Source organism: Danio aesculapii, chromosome 5 (genome assembly GCF_903798145.1).
Source record: "Danio aesculapii chromosome 5, fDanAes4.1, whole genome shotgun sequence".
Lineage (NCBI taxonomy): Eukaryota > Metazoa > Chordata > Actinopteri > Cypriniformes > Danionidae > Danio > Danio aesculapii.
The window spans coordinates 4,143,222-4,170,226 of NC_079439.1; the positions used below are offsets into that span (position 1 = coordinate 4,143,222).

A 27,005-nucleotide genomic window follows, 5' to 3' on the forward strand; every position below is an offset into this window, starting at 1 on the left:
AGTTTCTGCCAACCCGACTCTTCGCCATAACTTTTCAATCCAGATGGATGGAGCAACCATCACTGCATCCAAAATGGTAAAAAGCCTTGGAGTAACGATTGATGACCAACTAAACTTCTCTGAGCACATTTCTAGAACTGCTCGATCTTGCAGATTCGCACTCTATAACATCAGAAAGGTCCGACCCTTCCTATCTGAACATACAGCTCAACTCATTGTTCAAGCTCTTGTTCTCTCCAAACTGGACTATTGCAACTCTCTACTAGCCGGGCTTCCAGCTAATTCTATCAAACCTCTTCAGCTGCTTCAGAACGCAGCAGCACGAGTGGTCTTTGATGAACCCAAAAGAGCACATGTCACTCCGCTACTCACCCGTTTGCACTGGCTGCCAGTTGCTGCTCGCATCAAATTCAAAGCTTTGATATTTGCTTACAAAGCGACCTCTGGCTTTGCTCCTTCTTATCTGCTCTCACTTCTGCAGATTTATGTGCCCTCCAGAAACTTGCGTTCTGTGAATGAACGTCGCCTCGTTGTTCCATCCCGAAGAGGGAAGAAATCACTTTCCCGAACTCTCGCATTCAATCTGCCCAGTTGGTGGAATGAACTCCCTAACTACATCAGAACAGCAGAGTCACTTGCTGTCTTCAAGAAACGACTAAAAACGCAACTATTTAGTCTCCACTTTCCTTCCTAATCTTAACTGCCTCTCTGGCTATACCACTAACTGTGCCCTCTCTCTCTCTCTCTCTCTCTCAAAAAAATTAAATAAAATAAAAATAAATTACTAATGCTTTGCTTCTTAGACTTTACACACCTGAAACTTGTCTATAGCACTTGTTCACTGCTGCTCTTATAGTTGTGTAAACTGCTTCCTTGTCCTCTTTTGTAAGTCGCTTTGGATAAAAGCGTCTGCTAAATGACTAAATGTAAATGTCAATTTGAATCTCTTTAAAAATCGTAGGCAAAACATTCCAAGCAGCAGAGCTACAGTAGTACACAAAAAAGAATTTCTACATGATTCACTCTTAAATCGATATGGGTAAATATCCCTGCTACGTGCTCTTGTAGAATGACAATGTACCTCACTAACTAAAACAGAATAATATTTTGGCACTATTTTCTTTAAAATCTGAAAAACCATCACTAATTTTAAAAATGTTACCCTTTTATCAACTTTTAAAACATTACTTTGACTATAATGTTCATTATTTAAATGTGTCAGTGGAGGTACTCTATAACAATTCTACACAACTTATTTTGGGCCGTCTGCAATTTATTTTTTAGAACTACCGCTAAAGCTGCAGCCTAGTCAAATATGGCTGCACAAATGCGCTTCCTAAAATTTGTAAAGTTTGAGTATCTAGGACAGGGGTCACCAAGCTTGTTCCTGGAGGGCCGGTGTCCTGCAGATTTTAGCTCCAAACCTAATCAAACACACCTGAACAAGCTAATCAAGGTCTTACTAGGTATGCTAGAAACACCAAGGCAGGGGTGTTGAGGCAAGTTGGAGCTAAACCCTGCAGGGACACCGGCCCTCCTGGACCGAGATTGGTGACCCCTGATCTAGGAGCTCTGGCTGTCTTGCTAAAAACTTGAATGGACTACAACAGCCATCTTTTCACCTGTCAAATTACTATCTAAAACACAACCCAATATTTCACTTCCTGTTTTGGAGTGATAATTTGACATCTCTGACCCTTTTATCTCTGACCCGATGTGTGAATGTGAGAGTGTATGGGTGTTTCCCAGTACTACTGGAGTGCACCCCTATCCCGAAGTAAACTCAGTCATTCTATTAACCCTTCTGAACTGATTGAGATCTGACTGATTTGTGTATGAGCTCTCCGTCAAAGGACTCACTGTTCTGGCGGTCTGCACTCCAGGCACTGGGTTTCTGGGTCATGGTAAACAGCGTGTCTGAGATGTCGGACAGGAAGCAGTCCAAGTCAAACATGTGGACTTCTTCTGATGCCGCTTCAGGCTCTGAATAGATCTGACTGCTCCATTTCTCCAAACCCGTCCGACTGATGGGACTCTGTGGAGAGCAGAAAAAAACACATCAGATGGAAAGCAGTCAAGACGACACGTCAAGTAGGATTTTAATGTCATTTCAACCATACACAGTGAAACCAAACAAGGTTCCTCCAGGATCAAGGTGTTAAATATAACATACATTAGCAAAAACTAACTAGTGAGACTATGTGACAGTGAGACTATGGCCTCTATTTTAATGGTCTAAGTGCAAAGTCTAAAGTGGATGGCGCAAAAACACTACAGGAGACTTATAAATCTATAAAAATAAAATATAAACATGCATAGTGTGGCGGATCCCTCAATGAATCATCAGTGTCGTCCTGGGAAGCATTCAAGCACAACCCCTATAGTAATCACGCTGACCGCTAACAGCCGCAATCTCTCTACCGCCCTATAAAACAGCAATAACCACAACTGGTCAGGAACATATGCTTTCTCTCTCTCTCACCCTACAGAAACGACAGACTAGCCCGAGGAAGCTGTAAGGCGGTCGGCACTGCACTGGAGCACCCCGCACGAAGGGAATACTGCACGACACGAAGACACCTGCTCACCTACCTGCACTTTTCGCACGGTGAAAGTGAGTCTTCACTTTGTAAATAAATTCCCTCCGGGGTCTGTTCACTCGCAACTTGTGCTGGCTTCTTCACTCCGCCCTGCCCGCACTCCAGCTGCAACCCAACACTGGGAAATACACACTCTTTCACACACATACACTACGGCCAATTTAGCTTATTCAATGCCTCTATAGCGGATGTGTTTGGACTGTGGGGGAAACTGGAGCACCCAGAGGAAACCCATGCCAACACGGGCAGAACATCCAAACTCCACACAGAAATGCCAACTGAACCAGCCGGGGTCGAACCAGCGACTTTCTTGCTGTGAGGCCCACTACTACTACTCATTCATTTTCCTTCGGCTTATTTCCTTGTTTGTCAGGGGTCACCACAGCGGAATGAACCGCCAACCGTTAATACAAATTCACCAATTCAACTGACTCAGCCGGGACTCGAACTAGCGACCTTCTTGCTGTGAGGCCACAGTGCTAAACATTAAGCCACCATGCCACCCAATACAACTAGTATTGATAACACTAAACAAATGTAAATTTCCAGGGCCCAAAGTGAGAGTACAACCACATGACACATTTCCATACTTCGTGGTCATGATGTAATGAGTCGTGATAGTGGGAGGTGAAACAGTAAACATAAAAGAATACAAGCAAGCTTCATATTTAATGCTAGACATTTAAATGACCAACACTAAAAACAACAGTAATAATGATGCATAATTTAGCAAACATCTAAAACCATCACTGAGTGTTCCCACATCTACACATGAGTTCAAGTCTGAACATATTGACAAACTAAACGTGAGCATGTTTCCTTATAAAGACTTTTAACTGCAGCTCAGATGGTTTTTGAAATGGCCAGAAGCTGCACATGCTTATTCAAGCACAGAGCAAATTTTCAAATACAAAATGAATCATTTTCTGAAGAAAAGCCAGGCTGAAGAAAATAATGCAAGGAAATAGATTACAGGTTAACATTTGCATGCTGAGCAAGGAAACGAAATGGAAAACAAGACAGAGAAAAAGGTTCATCTTACTGTCAAACTGAAAAGGATGAGCAATAGCAGCTCAATGCAAAAAAAAAAAGTAAATAAATTTTTTTTTTAAATGTAAAATAAATATATTTAAATGAACGAACGAATGACACAAAATAATGAATGAACGGATGAATGAATGAACGGATGAATGAACGAACAAACGAACGAACGAACGACATGAATAAAGGAAAGAATGAATGAGTGAAGGACACATGAATTAATTAATGAATGACACATGAATGAATGAACAAAGGAATGAACAATTGAAGGAATGAACAAATGAATGAATGCATGAATGAATGACATAAATGAACAAACTAACAAATGAATGAATGACACATGAAAGAATGAACAAATGAATGAATGAATGGATGGATGATGCATGAATGAATGAACAAATGAATGACACCTGAATAAATGAACAAATGAATGAACATGAACAAATGAATGAACGAACGAATGAATGACATAAACAAATGAATGACACATGAATGAATAAACAATTAAACAAATGATTGAATGAAGGAATGAACGAATGAAACGAATAAACTGACTAATGAATGAATGACTAGAATGAATGAATGGACAAACAAATGAACAAATGAATGACATATGAATTAATGTACAAAAGAATGAATGACACAAGAATGAATGAATAAAAAAAACAAATAAATGAACAAATGAATGACGTATGAATTAATGTACAAAAGAATGAATGACACATGAATGAATGAATAAAAAAAACAAATAAATGAACAAATGAATGAATGGATGCATGAATGAATGTATTACATAAATGAACAAACTAACAAATGAATGAACAAATTAATGAATGACACATGAAAGAATGACACATGAATGAATGGACGGATGGATGGATGAATGAATGAATGAATGAATGAATGAATGAATAAACAACGAATAAATAAATGACACCTGAATGAATGAACGAACGAATGAATGACACATGAACAAATGTATAGATGACACATGAATGAATAAATGAATGAATGAATGTATGGATGGATGGCACATGAATGAATGGACGACACCTGAACAAATGAATGAACATGAACAAATGAATGAATGAATGAATGAATGAACGAACGAACGACACGAATGAAAAAAACAAATGAACGAATGAACGAACGAATGAATGACACATGAATGAATAAATGAATGACATGAACAAATGAAAGAATGAATGACATGAATGAATAAATGAATGCCAAATGAATGAATAAACAAATGAATGAGTGACATATGAATGAATAAATGAATGAATGACATGAATAAATGAAAAAACTAACAAATGAATGAATGAATGAACGAAGAAAGTATGGCTGGTCTTGATTACAATCAATTTATTTAAACAGCTGACTATTAATAGTGAAAGAAAGAAATTACAGTACAGTTCACAGTACAGTTGTTAACAGAGTGACAGTAGTAAAATAAACATGGGGCCAGATTTACAAACAGGGCAAATGAGTGCAATAAATACACATTTAAAGTCAGTTAAAAACAGTTGTACTCAGCAAAACATCAAATTTGTCACCTTGAAATATATATATATATATATATAATATATATATATATATATATATATATATATATATAATATATATATATATATATATATATATATATATATATATATATATATATATATATAATATATATTATATATATATATATATTATATATATATATATATTATATATATATATATATATATATATATATATATATATATATATATATATATATATATATATATATATATATATATATATACATATACATATATATATATATATATACATATATATATACACACACACACACACACACACACACACACACACACACACACACACTGCTAATTATACATCAATGGTGATACATTATACTGCCCTCCAAGAACCTGTCCCTCAAATCAAGCCCTGCCCTACATTTTTCTGCTATTTAAACTTCATGCCAACTTCATCCGAAGCCAACCAGGCCTAGAAGTCGCCAACTGGAAAAGCCAAGAAGTTTCAGAAGCAGAGCAGAGATGTTTGCATTTTGATGACAGATTAGTTTCCTTTGGAAGAACTTGCAATTATTCGTTATTCAAAAATATAACCAAAAACAGGTATTCAGAGAGCAAATGCTGCTGATTTTAATGTCATTTATAACTTAAAGGGATATTTCACCCAAAAAATAAAGATTTACTCACTATTAACTCAAACCTTTATCAGATTCTTTCTTCTGTTAAACACAAAAGAAGATCATTTCATAAATAATAAATGACACCTGAATGAATAAACAAATGAACAAATGAATGAACAAATGAATGAACGAATGAAGGAATAAACAAATGAATGAATGAATGACACGAATGAATTCACGAATGAATGAATAACATGAATGAATGAACGAATGAATGACACATGAATGAATGAACAAATGAATGAACGAATGAAGGAAGGAATAAACAAATGAATGAACGAATGACACGAATGAATTCATGAATGAATGAATAACATGAATGAATGAACAAATGAATGACACATGAATGAATGAACAAATGAATGAACGAATGAAGGAATAAACAAATGAATGAACGAATGACACAAATTAATTCACGAATGAATGAATAACATGAATGAATGAACAAATGAATGACACATGAATGAATGAACAAATGAATGAACGAATGAAGGAATAAACAAATGAATGAACGAATGACACGAATGAATTCACGAATGAATGAATAACATGAATGAATGAACGAATGAATGACACATGAATGAATGAACAAATGAATGACACATGAATGAATGAACAAATGAATGACACATGAATGAATGAACGAATGAATAACACATGAATGAATGAACAAATGAATGAACGAATGAAGAAATAAACAAATGAATGAACGAATGAATACACGAATGAATGAATAACATGAATGAATGAACGAATGAATGACACATGAATAAATGAAACATGAATAAATGAACGGCACATGAACGAATGAATGAAGTTTGACAAAAGAAGATCATTTCAATAAGATCGAAAACGGGTAACCACCGACTTCAATAGTAGGAAAAATAAATACAAAAGAAGTCAATGGTTACAGGTTTTCAACATTCTTCAAAATATCTTCCTTTGTGTTCAACAGACTCAAAGGGGAGTAAAAGCTGACAGATTTTTCATTTTTGGGTGAACTATCCCTTCAAACACACGTTAACATGTTTTACACAGTATCTACACACACACACACACACACACACACACACACACACACACAGATAATCTACTCACGATTTAACTGTAAAAATCCCCTCTGCATCTGTAAAACCAGGAGACTCTCTCTTGCTGATTTTCTACAGTGTAAGACTGACACTCGTCGTGGGCCGCATATTTATAGGAATACCCACAATCAGCAAGGATTACGTCTTTCCTGAAAACTACCTACGTTCTGCTTTCTTGTTTCTTACGCACAAAGGTGGCAAATTATAGTATTGGTGCGGGAGTGTGTTTGTGAGCAGAAATGATGTGTGTGTGTGTGTTGGTGGGCCGCTGTGCTTACGTGTGGAGTCTTAACAACAGCAGTTTAACGCAAATGTGTAAAAGACAGGAACCCCTGCCCAATCCCATTATGTTTTCATTTCTCAGTGTTTTTTTCCCCCAGCTTTCTCCGTGTCATTGAAGGCGAGCGGACCTTTTGTTCGTGACCCAGTTCCTGCTGTCACACTCACGTGTGGAGGATGAGAGCATATCACTGCCTCCTGAAGGCACACTGACACACTGCACAAACACACACACACTACTGTGATCGAACAAATTTTCTAGTAAATCCAAATAGAAATGAGTAAGATTGATTAAAACTACACTTAAAGGTGCTGTTATGTAAGTTTTTCACTCTTGTAAAGCATAAAAACACCATCATATGTTTGCAGATATTCAGAAACATGCTCAGTGAACATTGTTGTTTATCTGAAATACAATGCTGAAGTCAGATATTCTGCTTTGAAAATGTGTGTTACGTGCTGGAACGACGGTCTTCGTTATGGTCTAACCCACCTAATGCCAGTTTAGCCAATTAAATTTCAGCACTAGTGATGGGTCGTTCTTGAAAGATTCGTTCATTTTGAATGAATCTTCAATATGACTCGGGAACTACGAGTCCTCTCAGGGAGTGATTCGTTCATCAGTGCGTGTGTACACTGCGCACATTTGTGCAGGTGGTATCGTTCATTTCAAGTCTTTTGAGTCGTTCATCGCGGAAAGGCAGAAGCCAATCATATGCGTTTAGAGCCGGAAAGCGAATTGATCCATTCATCTCTCGAGTCCACTATCGGGTTTAAGTCATTCGTTCATCACGGGCCAATCATATGCGTTTAGAGCCGGAAAGCGAATTGATCCATTCATCTCTCGAGTCCTCTATCGGGTTTGAGTCATTCGTTCATCACGGGCCAATCATATGCATTTAGAGCCGGAAAGCGAATTGATCCATTCATCTCTCGAGTCCTCTATCGGGTTTGAGTCATTCGTTCATCACGGGCCAATCATATGCGTTTAGAGCCGAAAAGCAAATTGATCCATTCATCTCTCGAGTCCTCGGTCTGAGTCGTTCATCACGTGAAAGACAGAAGCCAATCGTATGCATTTACAGCCAGTAAGAGATTTGATCCGTTCACCTCGAGTCCTCGGGTTTGAGTCATTCTATCACGTTATGAACGAACAACTCAAGAACCAGAAGACTCGAAAGTCATGGCTCCTATCCGCTCAGACTGTGTACATTGGTTAAGATTATATGTGACTGTCAGTGTAACGTGAACGAACCACTGACATTTGAAGACATGAAGAGGTGAGCTGAGCAAAGAGACAAAAATACCTTCATAGACAAAAGAGCAGGTAAACATTGAATTTTTACTTTCTCCTTCTTATAGTAGTCTATTTATGACTTATTTGTCATGTGATCAACCTTTTGGGCTAGTTATAGATGTGTTTGGAAGCAATTCGTAACATTTTAATAATATTTTGGCAAATTGAACCAAATGAACGAAATGACTCGAAAAAAGATTCGTTCATCTCGATGAACGAGGCTCAAAGATCCGAGTCAGTAAAATGATCCGAACTTCCCATCACTATTCAGCGCCCCGGGTTGCCTTGATGGAAAACAGCATATTTCATTCGTTCAGTCAGAAAGGTTTTAAAGCATGCGTCCCTGACAGAAATGTGACCTCCGGTGGACAGTAGCAGACTCCGAAATGAGACGCAGATTCAGAGTTCCACATGAGGTGGTTATTAATTAGCAAATATTATAAATATTACGAGTGTAAACATTAGGTGAGCAGGTTTCATTGTAACCCCGTGTCCTAACAACACACTTCATGATGAGATTTGCAGTGAGGAGCAATTTGGCTGTTTGCACCAAACGAAACATGACAGAAACGTAAGCACAGCCATTCAGAAGCACAGAATAGTGCACTCACTCACAAAATGGTAAGGTTTATAATCTAATTAACACACATTAAACCTCTTTAACATGATTAAATGTAGATGCTGAATCATTGATATGTGTCTGAGGTGAACTATCTGCTGCTGATTTCAGTAGTACGGCAATAAATGTCATGTAAAATGGCATTTAAACTCACATTATTAGTATTTAACACTGAATAAAGCACATGAGGTGTACCTGAGGTGAGCATTGTCAGTTTTCTGTTGTTCACCTGTGGGAAATAGAAGCCGTTTATAATATATCAATTCCAGGACTTTGTTAGAACAAAAACTCCTTTTAATATGGAGAATATTCACTCTATTGTGTGCTGTTGCTTTTATTTAGAACACGGCTTAAATCAGCCTTTAATGCAACAGGACATTTGATACTGTTACTAATTGTTGTTTAACATAATGTTGAACTGCATCCCACATGGTACACTATGCACTAATGCACCTACACAGCCAACAGCAAAGTATATGAATTTAATGTTATCTAAAATGGAACACTGACATTTTACATTATGTATTTTAATTAAAGTATTCAGGCATCATTGTGGAAAATAAATGTGGCTTTTATTTACCTTTGAACAAAAAGTGACATGTCGAAAATAATTCATACCCTTTGCAAACCGTCACAGTCACAGTCACCGTCACAGTCTATCTAAAGTGCTATACCATTCCAGATAGTCTGCGCTGTTCGAAAGCATCCTGATCACCCTGATCCATTTGTTTTGTTTTTCTTGTTTTCCAGCTTAGTCCCTTTATTTATCAGGGGTTGCCACAGCGGAATGAACCGCCAACTTGTCAAGCATATGTTTTACACAGCGGATGCCCCTTCAGCTGCAACCCAGTACTGGGAAGCACCCATACACTCTCACATTCAGACACATAGACTACAGCCAATTAAGTTTATTCAATTCCCCTAGAGCGCATGCATCTGGACTGTGGGAGAAACCGGAGCACTCAGAAGAAACCCACGCCAACACGGGGAGAACATACAACTCCACAAAGAAATGCCAACTGGCCCAGCCGGGGCTCGAACCAGCGACCTTCTTGCTGTGAGGCAACCATTGAGGCACCATGCCACCCTTTAATGATCTCAATTAAAAAACAGAATCTCTCTGCGGTTGGTTTGTGGACAGTCATGGCTAAGACAAAAGAGCTCAGTGAGCACCTGTGGCTGTGCATTGTGACTGCTCACAAGTCAGATAAAGGGCTATAAGACCATATCTAAATGTTTTGAAGTTCCAACAGCTACAGTGCAAAGTATTATTAAAAAATACAAGATGTTCCACACTGTGAAAAATCTCAGCGGACATGGTTGGAAGCCAAAATCCTGCTTGGCGTTTGCAAATGCTCATCTGGACAACTAAGACTTCTGGTCTTCTGTTTTATAATGAGATGCAAGAAAAATGTAATTGTCCACAATGATGTAGCCTTCATTTGGAAGCAAAACAGAAGAAGCCTTCAACCCTAAGACCAGTCCCCACCATCAAATATGGTGATGGAAACCTAAAGTATAGGGTGTGATTTTCAGGCAATGGACTAGGGAACCTAATCACAGTAAATGGTACCATGAAAAAGGAGCAATACATCCAAATTCTCAACATCATCATGCAGTCTGCAGAGAAGGGCACCAGTGGACATTTCAGCATGACAACGACCAAAAACACACAGCAAAAGTGGTTAAGAAAATATTAGCAGACAAAATGATTTACATTTTGCAGTGGCCCAGCCAGAGCCCTGGCTTAAATCCAATTGAGAATCTGTGGAGGGAGCTAAATCAGGGTGTAAATCAGGGAGCTAATCTGGGTGATGGCAAGTAGAGGATTTGGAGCTCATCACTAAAGATGAATTGGTAAAATTACCAGTGGAGACATGCTAAAAGCTAATCAGCAAGTATAGCAAGGGTTTGATTGCTGTAATAGCCAATTAAGGCTTTTCTATTGATTATTGAAAAGGGTATGAATAATTCTGGACATGCCACTTTTTGCTCAAATGTAAATAAAAGCTGAGGAATATATTTTTTTCCACAATCATGACTCTTGTACATAGTCTTATTATTTTTTGGGAGAAGCCTGTGTCATTTCCCATCAATAAAAACATGCTGGTTGAGTAAAAGTAACTTGAAGTCAGAATTTGCCATTGGTATGAATAATTTTGGCCTTGAAATTTCACAATTCTCAGTAACACACCAGAATGGCTAAAAACATGTTAACAAACGCTTACTCGGACTGACATTTGATTAACTTTTGAACAGCAGAGTTGCAAAAACCACAGTACAGTACATTAATACACAGAAGTCATTCAGAACCAAATGCATTGCAGTACCATGGTACAGTATTACCAGAAAGCATCAGCACTTTTATTTACACATCAGCAATTTTAAAGAGAGGACTCGCATCATCACTCAAACTCATACCCACAAGCAGCAGATGAATAAATTGCATTTAAAAGCAGTGCCTGCAGTATGTGGGTCAGATTTGATTAAACGCTGTTGAAGGCTGAATGTGCGTTTCTCTGAACGCCTCGTCCAACAGAAGGGAAGATTAGCACTTCAGTCACTAAAGGCAATCAAACGGGTCTTTTTCTCACCCCTGTGACGCAAATGAAGACGAGCATTTACGTTTACTCACGTTTGACGTTGTTCTTTATCATTTTCAGCCAGCAGAGAAAAGCTAAATCTGAGGGGCGACTAATAATAGAAATGAACTTGAGCAGAGCAAACATGCACTGCTAACCCACTAAAGTAAATGCTAATCTATGCAAAATAAGTATTCAACAAGTCAACTATTTTTCCAAAAACATATTTCTAAAGGTTTTTTTTTTATTTGCTTGTTTATTTTACAGGGACAATACACTTGACATTGTTATACAAAGATAACCGATGCTGTGTACATGTGCTGTTGACCAGACAGTGATAACAGCCAAAGAAATCCATATATGAAAGGAAAACAAAACGTATTAGTTTACAAATTAAGTAATGTCTAATAAAACACAGGAAAAGAGTATCAAACACATGAAGAAAGGGAGGTGTAGAAAGGCAGTGAAGGCCCAGACAGCAGCTGAAATCTCTCAGTAGTTCTTCAGCAAGCCTCTGCCCTTCCTCAGTGTAAATGAATATCAGCTGCTTCAATCCAACATCTACATTAGCAGGAGGATGAAGATGAAACCAGGGTGGACATTTCAGCAAGACAATGGCTGTTTCTCAATTCCAAGAACGCAGAGAACGGACTTGCGTTCATGTGAAGACCGGTCTTGCCAAGTCACATCGGAAGAACGAACTCAGGAGACCGCGAGAACACAGAACGCGTCCTGTGAGAAATGAGATGCTGCGTTCTTACTGATGGTCACATGACCTTCACGCATTTTTAACGGAAAATTATTTAGACATTACAGCATTTATACAACGATTTTTTGGCTTATTTCTTTTCAATATATATAACACGCACAAAAACCCTACAAATATACGTTGCACAATACAAATAAAACAGATTTTAATTTGAATTTCAGCAAATAAACACCCTTAATGTGTTTATGCCTTTATGAAGATTTTCATGGTAATTTTTACTTTCACCGTCTCATTTAGGGAAACGCCTGAGATAAATAAGTTCTATCTCTGAACTTTAATAATAAACCTATATAAAATGCTGCACTTCCCACCTCCTTTATTCAGTCGCAATGACTTCTGGGACTTCTAGAGCAAGTTCGGCGCTCAAGTCTGCATCGTTGCATCCTCAATACCAAGAACATATGCAGGAACTTTCACGCATCCTCCGTTCTTGAGTTTTGAAGCTGAACTTTGGCGGTTGATGATGACTTTACACGAGAACACAAGAACGCTGAAGAACGCATATTGAGAAACAGCAAATGATCCCAAACACAGCCAAGGAAACTCTCAAATGCTTTCAGAGAAAGAAAATCAAGCTGTAGAATGGCCCAGCCAATAAACTGCCTTGAATCCAAGAGAAAATACAAATTAAAGCTCAGATTTGACAGACGAGACCCACAGAACCATCAAGATTTTTACACTCTGTTAAAGTCTGTGAAAAAAAAAAATCTGCAATGCATTCGACTTCATTCTCCATATGAGATGCGTCCTTAAGCTGCTATATTATATATATATATATATATATATATATATATATATATATATATATATATATATATATATATATATATATATATATATATATATATATACACACACACACACACACACACACACACACACACACAACAGTTCTGTCTGGTTCTTGAATCTGATTGGCTGATAGCCATGTGATATTTTGCCAGTAACATCACACAAAGGCCTCTTCACCTTTCACTTCTGTGTATTACTCCACCCACATACAGCCAGCAACAAACAGAGACGCTACAGTTTGACAAATATTACTGTTGTTAGACAACAAAATGTACTTTTGAGGCTTTTTTAGTCAAGAATATTGTTGTTTAGATTGCAACTATGCAGTTTATTTGTAATAATAGTGCCTATTTTAAAATATTCACAATTTCTGAGAGAGCTCGCCGGCGGCCAAAGACGGTTGACGTTGTCTATCCACAAGATGGCGCCAGAACCGCATAATAAGCCCTTGCTTAGTGTGTTTTCTTGAGCGCAAATAAGAAGCTGAAAAACGGAAGTGTAGCGGTTTTTAAGGTGGACCAGATAGAGTCAATAAGAAGCTGCAAATAAGAAGCTGGATTCAGCCTCGTCCCACCTTATCGCTAACACTGGTAGTGATTGCTCTGCTTTTTTTGAGGTTAATTATTGTGATATTGTAACGGTCACTTAATATTTGATATGCATTGTACATAAATGTTCCCTTTAAGAGGCCTATTTCTGTGGTTGTTTTACCTTTTACATGTAAGCACGCATGTATGGGAGCTCAGTTCAGTTCTGGCGAGCTCTGAAAAGAAGTGTGTGATGGTCGCTCTACCGCTGTATCATTCTTTTATTTCAATAATGTAACTTTTTTTTTGTGACTATTGTTTGAGTGCTTTTTCCTTTTGCCTACTCATTGTCATTGACTGGCATGTATGTAGTCGACAGCACTTGGGATAAACGAATAAAGGCCAATATGAAGAGCAAAATAGTTTCTGTCTCCTTTTTTTTTTATTCCTTAAAGTCTCCGGGTAAACGCCGGGACACCTGGCACCCATCACAATACTGACGGCAACAGAGAAATACTATAGACTGTAATAGACTGTAGGGAGATATCTCTGTAGACGGATGGCATTACATGTCACGTTCAGCCTTATAATCTTAAAAAGTGAGCAAAATCAGCTGTTCTGTACTCACCTTAAGGGGTCACACACCAGAAGCGCCGCTTCACATTACACTATAGAGAATCATTCAAATACTAGCTCTAAAGTGATGTTTGTGAATTAGAAACAGCTGCAGATGTGCATGAATGGTGGAAGAAAGTAGTTCCTAATACAAAAGGCTTTTAGACTCTCCGTGTTTGATTTTCTTTTATATATACAAGACTGTGCCGTCGAACTGTTGTAGAAATGCAATATCACACTCGTAGCAGTGCGATATGGCTGTATATCAGCATTGGTGGGGCGCTACGGCACGAGGCCGCAACGCACACCTCCCACCAGTGCTGATATACAGCCATATCGCACTGCTACTCGTGTGATATTGCTCATATATACACACACAGGGTGGGAAATTTATATGGATAAACATTTATAAACTTATTGGGAATTTCACAAGAAAAAACAATGGTGTGCTTGGTTTTAACATAACTTTATTCTTTCATGAGTTATTTACAAGCCCCCTCACATATACTACATACACAAACAGAACGTTAATATCACCAACTATTCCCATTTTATTAAGGTGCATCCAAATAAATGGCCCACCCTGAAGTCAAAATTATTAGTCCCAAATATTTCCCAAATGATGTTTAACAGAGCAAGGCTTCATTATAAAGATAATGTTTATATAATGTTTATCAAAATTATAAAGTTATAAAATAATTTAAATGATCTTTATATAAATTATATATTATTATAAAGATAATTATGTGTATATAAACACAATAAATGTTTATATAATCTATAAATATTTCAAAATAATTATGTACACACACAGAAAAAAAAGGTGCTGAGGTGGAGGACTTCTCTCCTCCTGAATGCCTGGGTTTCACTGCACACACAGTAGATATTAGCAGATCTCTTGCCCTGTTTATTCCAACCATAACCCCTGCTGTAATATGGAAGATGTTAGGCGAACACGGCAGCAGGAATAGGTGATGTGTCTGAATGGTAACCAAGTCCTCCACTCTCTAATTCTCTTTTAGCTTGGCTGTATTGGTAGTGTTAGCCCTGACAATGCATGCAACAAACGCCGCGGATCATGGAAATAAACACTTAAGATTATAACCACCTAAATACTGCGTGCCTTGTGCGGTATCACAGCATGGCAGGTGTCATCGGAAAGCATGTGCTGTCATGAATGATTAAGAAGTAGGCTCTTCTCATAGGAGAGAAGAATTTGGCCAGAGGAGAAATGGTCAAGCCCAACTAAGCCTGGTTTCTCTCGAGGTTTTTTCCTTCACTTTCATCAATTGGTGAAGTTTGTTCCTCGCCACTGTCACCACTGGCTTGCTTGGTTGGCGAAGGATTTGCTCTTTAGTGTTTGGACTTTCAGCAGTGAAAATTAAACCACACTGAACTGAATTTTAACAGTTGCTAATGTTGCCTTATTTGATGCTCAACACAAATCTCCAAAAACGTACTCAAGTGTTTCTTAAATCTTTAATAGAGAGGGAAAGTTGCTGTCTGATCTTACCTTCTGCAGCATGGACAGCAGATCTTTGTTCTTCTGGAGCTAAAAACACATACAATAAAATAAATCAGCAGTGCTTTTGACAATACGGATCAGTCAGAAAGCCTAAAATACTGAGAAAAAGCATCTTATCTTATCAATACGAGGGGCTTTAGGATATGGTTTTGTGAGGGTCACTGAGGTCAGAGATGTTAATACTGTGAATGCTGAACTTTGGTTTCTTGACCTGAAAATGCTCCAAGAGTTTTGCAACAGGAAAAAACTAGCTGTTATATTCAACTCTGATATATTCAAAAACACCTGTTGGGTAATGCGCATGATTTATATATTTATTTTTAATTTGCAGCCAATCAGCAGAAACGGACATATCCAGTAACTCTAGGTTTTCTTTAGCCGTTCTCAAATATTAGAATTGTTTGGGTAAATTTGCTAAGTGTACTTTTATCTATATATAATATATGTAGGAGCCATTTGTTTATTTTATTTAAAGGTTTTTGTTAATCTTGATTTCTTTTATTTTGGAGATTTGCACCCCTGCAGGCCAGGGGAAGCTTAAAAGGCCCGGGTGTGGCCTACTGGAGGAGCAGCACATGGTATTTAGACCTTACCTTCAGTGTTTGATGACCAAAGTCGTTTGATTTTGTTTATTTCATATCAGTTTTTGTTCAAACAAGCTCTACAATACACAGCTACATATAAAGACTTGTAGTGCCATGTATTATTTCCTAAGGAAGCGTCTAAACCCCTCAGCAGACCCAAGATGTGACTAATTTCAAATTTCAATCAAGGATAGTCACAACAATATATATATATATATATATATATATATATATATATATATATACATATATATATATACATATACACATACATATACATATATATATATACATATATATATATACATATATATATATATATATATATATATATATATATATATATATACATATATATACATATATATATATACATATATATATATACATATATATATATACATATATATATATATACATATATATATATATATATGATTATTTTTTCGGGGTTTCACCTTTAATTGATAGAACAGTTGAGATTATTGACAGGAAAGTGAGGGAGCAGAGAGTGGGGAAGGATCGGCATAGGACCATGAGGCAGGAATCGAACTCGGGTCGCCGTGAACACGTGTGTCGACGCACTAATCACTACACCACTGGCGCTGACGTCTTAGTGTACTTTTAAATGAGTGTAATCGAGGTGTGAACCTACACTGGTCTCACGGTTAAAGGGCTCTCAACATAAAGGGCTGCAATTGGCTCTTACGCTCTTCACCGCTAAATGACACTGATAAATGGCAGCGGCGATCACGTTTTGAGGATGACACGCGTTTGGTAATAGGTGCAATTTGACCCATTTGGCTTTCCATACAGCTGATCCATGATGGATGCGGAGGAGAAAACTCACTCTATAGGCACGCGCTCATGTCTGTATCCAGAAGTCTCGCTTTAACAGCCGAAAGGAGAGGAAGCTTTACCTCACAACAGCAGGTCAAAGGGGCCACAGTGAAAAAGAGAGAGAGAGAGAGAGAGAGAGAGAGAGAGAGAGAGAGAGAAATGGAGTTTACTTTCAGTTTCTCCATAACAGTGAAATATGGATATGCTGTGTCAGTGAAAGACTGTCCAGCAAACACACACGCAGTGAATTGTGCAGAGTTTCTGCGTTAAGTAGTTGGAGCGTTTTAAATACTCACGCTCGCCTCCCTCACCATAGTAAGCTACCGCAATAGCACATCTGATATAAATTATGTCAGTACGTAACAACCGGTTATGATTATTACTGAACTTATACCGAATTGTCCACGTGTGCAATTTTATGCACATCTCTTGTTGTTATATTGTCATTACATTTATCACCGTTTTCTTTTGCTAATAACATTGCATAGTTGTCTTATATATTATTGTTTATTACGGGACATTTAAAATTGGTTTAATAATAAGTGAAAAAAAGCATCAAATGTTTACACCACCATTCAAAAATTTGGCACTGGTAAGATACTTTTATTATACTTTCAAGAGTTCACACTTAGCTGATTATTGATTATAAAGCGTGTTTGGCATGCTGTCCCGGGAGAGAGCCCTGAGCTCATAAAAACTCCCCTGCTGTAGTAGCTAATGAACAGATAGAGATTGCTATGAAGAGATAACTACTTGTAGGAGCATGTCTATGGTGCTGATTTGGATTAGTCAATTAGCTTAAGTTGCATGTTTCTGGATGGTGAGAGGAACCCAGGGAACACCACGTGAGCACGGGGAGAACATGTAAACTCTGCACAGAAACATCAACTGGCTTGGACAGGACTAGAACCAGTCACGTTCTTGCTGTGAGGCAACAGTGCTAAACACTGGGTCATCGTGCCACACATCTGAAAGAAAGAGGAGTAGGGGTGGAAGGGGGGATTCTTCAAAACAAAGATGGCTGTGATATGGATCTTAGGTTATTTATAGTGACTTAGGAATCGTCTGATTGGTGAATCATAAATTGGCAAATGCAGGACCAGCTGTGTTCGATCAAAAGCACGTGATCCTCTCAAAATTAGTTTATAAATAAACTTCACTTATTATTACTTTTATTTTTATTATTTATATAAACACATTCATAAAACATATTAAACATTTTTTTTGTTTTCTATTCATCATAGAATACTGAAAAAACTCAATTACTCAAAAATATAAAACAACACAAACTACGTTTATGAAGAATTTATGAAGAATCCTGTGTGAATGAACACAGGAGTAACGGCTGCTGGAAAAAAACTGCTTTGCATCTCAGAAAAACTGTTAAAGTAAAATTATTAGCAATCCTGTGAAATTTAATTATTCTTCAAAAATTTGTGACAAAAAACAAAACAAAAAAAAAATTGTCATAAAAAGTGAAGATTTTTTTCTACAATTTTTAAAAACAATAGTTTTAATAAATAATCTCTAATAACTAATACATTTTTTTGTCTTTGCCATGATGAAAGTAGATAATATTTTACTAGTAATTTTGCAAGATACTAGTATTCAGCTTAAAGTGACATTTAAAATCTTAAAGAATCAGAATCAGTTTTATTGCCAAATGTGCTTCACACACACAAGGAATTTGTTTTGGCTACAGAAGCTTCCAGTGTACATAAAGTGACAAGTGACAACACAAAATATGAGAAAAAATAAAAATAAAAAAGATAAACATTAAACAAATGCGGTTAGTGAAGAAATCTGGATGTTGAGTTGTATGTACAGATTGTTATAAATATACAGGTTATAAGGTGCTGTGTACAAGTGCGAATGTAGAAAGTATTGCATTGTATATTGATATAAGGTGCTGTGTACAAGTGCGTATGAGAAAGTATTGCACATATTTATTGCACAGTAGGGGAATATTTAACTGTTCATAAGGTAGACAGCCTGAGGAAAGAAACTTTTCCTGTGTCTGGCTGTTTTTGTGCTCGGTGCTCTGAAGCGCCGACCAGACGGTAACAGTTCGAACAGGTAGTGTGCTGGGTGTGAGGGGTCCAGAGTGATTTTGCGAGCCCTTTTACTCACTCTGGAAGAGTACAGTTCTTGAAGTGTAGGAAGGGTTGTGTTAATTAGGCAAGTTGGGTTAATTAGGCAAGTCATCAGACAACAGTGATTTGTTCTGTAGACAATCAGAAAAAAACAATATTTTTGAAGAGGGCTATTAATATTAACCTTGGTTTATGTAATTACAGAATAATAGGATATATATTGAAAAAATCCCCTTGCTCTGCTTTCCCACTTTAAAATATTTGAAAAATAATGAAAATTTCACAGGAGGGCGAATAATTTCATCTGTACATTACATTTTAAAGCATTTATTTGACAGAACCGTTTATAAAATCGTACTGGCTCAATTTTATTTAGTTCAATTTCACATTAAAGAAATTAATGTTGAAAAGTTGTTCTGGTCAGATAATGCACACCTCACCCACTGCATTTGATCAGCTACTCACTCTTTTCTTATAGTAAATCCTCCATTTGTGATACTCTTTTATCACCACCTCAATCCGTCTCTTCCAGTAGCTTCCCTCCAGAACAATCGCCTGTAAAAGTCATGAATAAGCACATCCATTATACAGGGCTCTTTTTCTAAAGTCAAATTCAAGCACTTTTAGAAGCAGTGCAAAAATGCTTTTCTTACTATGATTTATAGTGTTTATAGTCTTTCAGTTTGGTGCTGAGACCAAATATCTTCAAATGTCAAGAACCAAAGAGGGTCCTCACTCAATAATTTATTAAATAAATCATAGGACAAAAGAAAAAAGCAAACATTTCAGTCGGTGTAATGATCCTTTAACTCTTGCTGCTTAAGTAGTCATTTTAGGTGTTCACAATTCATTAACTAACAGGTCTCGTTGATCTCATAGGTTTCAATTAAAATTTAAATATCAGAAAATTATATATATCAATATATCACAGATATTATAGTAATATGCCTTATAAATATACAAACTTTACAATTATATATATATATATATCTAACAACAGGGCGGCACGATGGCTCAGTGGTTAGCACTGTCACCTCACAGCAAGAAGGTCGCTGGTTTGAGTCCCGGCTGGGCCAGTTGGAATTACTGTGTGGAGTTTGCATGTTCTCCCCGTGTTAGTGTGGGTTTCCTCAGGGTGCTCCGGTTTCCCCCACATATCCAAACACATGCGCTATAGGTAAATTGAATGAGCTAAATTGGCCGTAGTGTATGAGTGCGTGTGTGTGAATGAGTATGTATGGGTGTTTCCCAGTACTGGGTTGCAGCTGGAAGGGCATCTGCAGCATAAAACATAAGCTGGAATAGTTGGCGGTTCATTCCACTGTGGTGACCCCTAATGAATAAGGGACTAAGCTGAATAAGGGACTAAGCTGAAGAAGAACATGCAAACTCCACACAGAAATGCCAACTGGCCCAGCAAGGACTTGAAGCAGAAACCTTCTTGCTGTAAGGCAACTGCTAACCACTGAGCCCCCGTGCCACCAGATTTCATTTTGGAAAACCAAAAATGTTTATTTTATTTAAATAGTTAATAATTAACACCCGTTTAGTAAGATACATTGTTATTTTCAAGCACTTTATCCAAAATCTAAGCACTTGAAAACACTAGATTAAAATTCAAGCATTTTGCAGGATCCCCAGCACCCTTTTGAACCCTAATAATAATCTACAGGTTGCATCGTGCATGAAAACTTAAACCTATATAAAGACGGTCTACCTTTTTGTGCATTGCTTTATTTAAGTGCTGCATTAAGTATTTGTAAACACTCACTTCAGGTTTACCGTGTGCATCTGCCTCCGATCCCTCCAGCGGCGTGATGAACCCACACACAGGGTTTTTCCTTTTCTCCACATCTACAGCAATTTAACATCACACATCAGTCATTCATTATGCATTTCTAGAACTCAGTTTTGAAGTTCATTATGCATTTCTAGAACTAGTTCAGTGGTAGGACAGACAAAAATATCATATAAGTGTAATTATTGAGTCTCAAAATATAGTATTCATTCATTTTCTTTTTGGCTTAGTCCCTTTATTAATCAGGGGTGACCACAGCGGAATGAACCGCCAACTTATCCAGCTTATGTTTTTACGCAGTGAATGCCCTTCCAGCCGCAACCCATCTCTGGGAAACATCCATACACTCTCATTCACACACATACACTACGGACAATTTTGGCTTACCCAATTCACCTGTACCGCATGTCTTTGGACTTGTGGGGGAAATCGGAGCACCCAGAGGAAACCCATGCGTATGAGGGGAGAACATACAAACTCTAAACAGAAATGCCAACTGACCCAGCTGAGGCTCGAACCAGTGATCTTCTTGCTGTGAGGCAAGAGCTGTGAGTGACAGCACTACCTACTGCGCTACTATAGTAAAATAGAGTCAAATATAGTATATAGAGTCAAATTGATCTCTTTACAGGGTTTCTGCAGGTTTCATCAAGTTCAATTTAAGACATTAAGACCATTATGAATGAAATTTTAGACTCATAAAACCCTAAACTATGGAATTTTCCAAATGGCCCAGAGGGGAAAGATTATTTGCCTTATCAAAACAATTATTATTATTTAATATATTTAATGATAGAAAAATAATAATAATAATATAATGACAACAAAAACTAAATACTTTAGATATTGTGTCAAAACAAGCAAGCTCTAGTTGTATACAAGCACTTTATTTCAACATAACTTTCTTTAAAAAAAAAAGAACAAATGTTTTAAAAACTATAATAAACTAAATGTATGCACAACAATCTGTCCAGGTCAGTGTCCTCAGCAGTAAATACATGAAGAACTTTATAACTAATGCTATTGTAAGGAAAATAATTAAACCATTATGCTAAATAGAGTTAAAAACTATATATTTTTAATAAAAGTTTAAAGTTATATTGAGATGGATTGTTGGTGATTGGATGGATGTTGGCCACACTGGGTAGCAATACATGAACAAAAAGACTTTGTAAGCCCCACGGACACCCTGTCTATAGTGCTTTTGATAATATCCATTGCTTCAAGGCAGTTTACAGAAAAGCATGATGTTAGTGTTTATAAAACATTAATATCTTCATGTCAAAAACAGATATTTTCTAATTTCTTAAAGAGTTTTGGAGTCTGTTTTACGAGAAAATATAATTCAAGCGTTTCACATTTTCACATTTAATTCTATGCTTTACTTCATTCATTCATTCATTCATTCATTCATTCATTCATTTTCCTTTGGCTTGAACCACCACTCCGTTTGGAATGAACGCATTTGTTTTACGCAGCGGATGCCCTTCCAGCTGCAACCCAGTCCTGGGAAACACTCATACACTCTCACATTTACACTCATACACTACGGACAATTTAGCTTAACCAATTCACCTATAGTGCATGTCTTTAGACTGTGCGGGAAACCAGAGCACACAGAGAAAACCCACGCCAACATGGCGAGAACATGCAAACTCCACACAGAAACGCCAACTGACCCAGCCGGGGCTTGAACCAGCGACCTTCTTGCCGTGAGGCGACAGTGCTAATCGCTGAGCCACCACACCGCCCCTTCTATGCTTTAATTTTGAGTTAAAAGAGTTTCTAAACCAATTTATTTTTCAGGGTATAGATATGCTTTAGCCAAACATATAAATCTACTTTATTTAAAGAAGTAGATGGTAATAGTTACTTTTTAAATAAATAAATATTAAATAAATAAATAAATAAATAAATAAATAAAACAGGCAGTTGATGCAACTAAATTTGGATAATTTTGGATTGTTAATCGAGTATACATTTTGCGACCAATTCAAAACATAAAAACATCATTAAAACATTGTTTTAATACATCAACAATTTGTGGAAACACTTGTACAAGCGAGAGTAACATTCGTCAAATTTGAGCAACACTAAATATTAGATTTAAACGTCTTCATGAACCAGAAGTTGCTGGAGACTTCTTTTTGTTTTTCCAGCTAAACTGAATATTTAATAGAGGGCGGGGTTTATTTTTGTGCTCCTCCTCTCATCTTTCTCAGCAAACTAACAGTTGAAGGTGGGCGTGGCTAAGCATATTTCAGTCAATCAGTCAAGCTGACATCATCAGATAAGGATTGCTGCTCCAGAGGAGAAGGAGATGGACAGATTTGAATGAAAGTTTAACAAAAAAAAAAACAAAAATAATTCAATGGATTAACAATTTGAACAGATTAATTGTTCACCCTGTAGCGGCATTATTGCTTTAAGCCGCTATCGCGGTAAGGGTAAACAATGACACGCGAGTCCGCTGTGAATCCTTTTTTCTCATGTTTATTTTATCACATCTTGTGCCATCAAATCAGTGAAATAGCTCATTGTTCCTCAGCAGCACCCGTCACCACAAACAAACTCACAGTCTGAAAATTGTTTCCTCTTCCCCTTACTACTCCACCTACTACCTGGCTTCCTTAAATCCCAGTTTTGACAAAATAAAAGTCTTCATTCACAAAATCACAACAATAAAGCTAATACTTAAACATGAATAATATACAAATACAAAATACTCAAATCTAAATACAATAATTATCAAATGTAAACTTAATAATAATAATAATAATAATCGTATCATCCAACCAATCCATTTAGTCCAAACATAATAATAATTAAAGAAAGAAATGGCTCCAACACACCCTATATGCACTAGCAAAACAATCATGGTAAATTTAGATTTCCTGCAGACTTTAAACTATTATCAGATGAGAATAACACTTGGCCTAAAAATGAAACGTATTGTATGTCTTCTGCAGAGCTGATGAATGGACCTATAACTGATATTTATTGAACTGAACTGAATCAACACCCACTTTAGCTGAATAATGAGATTTTAGAGCGATTTTACAGATTAATTTGAATTACTGTCATATTTAGACAAATGTACTGGTAGATTTTGTGTTTATTACTGTCTTAATAGCGGCACTGGCTTGACCTAAAGTAAATTAAGATGAGAAAATAGATCAGGTAGGCGAGGCAGTGGCGCAGTGGCTAGTGATGTCGCCTCACAGCAAGAAAATCGCTGGTTCGAGCCTCGGCTGGGTCAGTTGGTATTTCCGTGTGGAGTTTGCATGTTCTTCCCTTGTTTGCGTGGGTTTCCCCCACAAGTCCAAAGACATGTGGTATAGGTGAATTGAATAAGCTAAATTGTCCGTAGTGTATGTGTGTGAATGAGTGTGTATGGATGTTTCCTAGTGACGGGTTGCGGCTGAAAGGGCATCCGCTGCTTAAAACATGTGCTGGATAAGTTGGCGGTTCATTCCGCTGTGGCGACCCCAGATTAATAAAGGCCCTAAGCTGAAAAGAAAATGAATGAATGAATGAAAATAGATCAGGAGACTCACACTGAATGAACCAGGCCCTCCAAATGCCATTATTCAGACGGATTTTATCCCTCCACAGCAACCTCAAACCTTTGAAAGATTTCCACTTCGGAGATGTTATGAAGCGGACAGGAGACAGAGGTAAGGAAACGTTAGGGTGTTTATTGAATGACAACAAGGAGCACATGAAGGATAGCCAGGAGGATCAGGAATGATGTTGGGGTCTTTTCCTCCGTGGCTGGGTAACAGGAATACACGAGGATGGACAGCACACACCAGATACAGCTGACAGAGGATGACACAGACTTGGAAGGACTGGAAGACAGGACGATTCGGGAGGACCAGGAAGACTAGGAGGAATACAAAGAGAACAGGTAAGTAAATCGTTTGTTTAGCTGAGGATGACTACGCTGAGTGGTCGCTCAGTTGTCCGCTTTCGTCGAGACGAGCCCGGACAATGAGCGACTGGAGTGCTGTGCTTTTATCTGGTGCTCGTGAATGTGATGCAGCTGTGTGCTCATTAGAAGTCAGGTGATGGTGATCTTCGTGAGTGGGGGTCGTGAGAGCCTGACCAATCCATGACAGTACCCCCCTCCCCAGGGCCCGCTCCTGAGGGCCGACACCTCCGACGCCGTGGTGGTCTCCCTCTGCCTCTAGGCGCTGGGAACTCAGGGTGGCTCTCATGAAACTCCACCATGAGACTAGGATCGAGAATATCAGCTCTGGGAACCCATGTCCTTTCTTCGGGGCCGTACCCTTCCCAGTCCACCAGGTACTCCAACTGGCCACCACGACGTCGGGAACGCAAGATCTCCTTCACTGCGTAGACGGCTCCTTCTTCTAGGAGCAGTGGAGGAGGGGGTTCCTCTTCGTGGTCAGGCTCTGTGGAGGGAAGAACAGGATCGTGATAGGGTTTCAGGAGTGATACGTGGAATGTAGGGTGAATACGGTAGTGAGAGGGTAATTGTAGTTTGTAGGTGACGGGGTTAACCTGTTCCACGATGGTGAAGGGACCAACAAATCGGGGACTTAACTTGCGAGAGGGCAGTCGCATGCGTATGTCCCGGGTGGATAGCCACACCTTTTGTCCGGGTGTGTATCTGGGTTCTTCAGACCTTCTTCTATCGGCGGTTACCTTGCTTCGACGGACTGCCCTCTGCAGATGTTGATGAGCCTCGTCCCAGACTCTCTCGCTCTCCCGGAACCAGTGATCCACTGCGGGGACATCAGATGGTTCGCCATCCCAGGGAAAGAGCGGTGGTTGGAAGCCCAGGACGCACTGGAATGGCGTGAGTCCGGTGGAGGGTTGCCGCAGTGAATTTTGGGCATATTCTGCCCAGCCCAAATACTGGCTCCAGGAGCTCTGGTGACCACTGCAGAAGGTCCTCAGGAACCGTCCCACCTCCTGAATCTTCCTCTCTGTCTGCCCGTTGGTTTGGGGATGATATCCAGAAGAGAGGCTGACGGCCACACCTAGGAGCTTGAAGAAGGCTTTCCATAGACGTGAGATGAACTGTGGACCTCTGTCCGACACAATATCTTCTGGAATACCAAATGACCTGAAGACTTGATTAAAGATATTGTCGGCTGTTTCAAAGGCTGTGGGAAGACCTTTCAGAGGGATTAGTTTGACAAACTTTGAGAATCTATCTACTATGACTAGAATACAGGTATTACCTTCTGACGAAGGGAGATCAGTGATAAAGTCCACTCCTAGGTGTGACCAGGGACGGTTCGGAATCGGCAAGGGATGGAGCTTTCCAGCGGGTAGATGACGTGGGCTCTTGGATTGGGCACAGTCCTTACAGCCCTGAACATATTGCCTCACATCCCTTGCCATGTTTGGCCACCAGAATCGTTGGGATACTAGCGAGAGAGTATTGTTGATCCCTGGATGTCCAGTGCCTAGCGAGGTATGTAAGGAGTGGATCAGATCTACCCGGTGTTCAGGTGGTATGAACTGCCGATGAGGAGGGCATCCCGGCGGAGCAGGGGCTTCCGGAGTGGCAACGACTGGAGGAGCGTTCCAGGTGATCGGACAAATGGAGATGTGTTCGGGAAGAATCTTCGTTGGGAGTTCTTCATGATCGTGATGCTCGTGTAAACGAGAGAGAGCGTCTGCTCTTAGATTCTTGGGTCCTGGACGATAGGAAATGGAGAAATCAAAACGTGAGAAGAAAAGTGACCATCTGGCTTGACGTGGACATA

At 38.4% G+C, this 27,005-nt stretch overlaps 1 protein-coding gene across 3 annotated transcripts in view; it reads right to left on the minus strand.

Moving 5' to 3' along the window:
* LOC130228796 (carbohydrate-responsive element-binding protein) overlaps positions 1-27,005 on the minus strand; it is a 111,503-nt gene that overhangs the window by 69,590 nt on the left and 14,908 nt on the right. For 2 of the 3 annotated variants that reach the window (XM_056457239.1, XM_056457238.1), the window contains exons 1-5: positions 24,819-25,156; positions 21,235-21,317; positions 19,929-20,018; positions 15,935-15,973; positions 1,861-2,035 (exon numbers count right to left, since the gene is read on the minus strand). In XM_056457239.1, coding sequence (XP_056313214.1) covers positions 1,861-2,035; positions 15,935-15,973; positions 19,929-20,018; positions 21,235-21,317; positions 24,819-24,984 — 553 coding nt within the window. In that variant the 5' untranslated portion in view covers positions 24,985-25,156. Of the gene's footprint in view, positions 1-1,860; positions 2,036-15,934; positions 15,974-19,928; positions 20,019-21,234; positions 21,318-24,818; positions 25,157-26,474; positions 26,478-27,005 lie in introns of those variants that run through there. The other variant, XM_056457240.1, reaches the window with a different exon arrangement.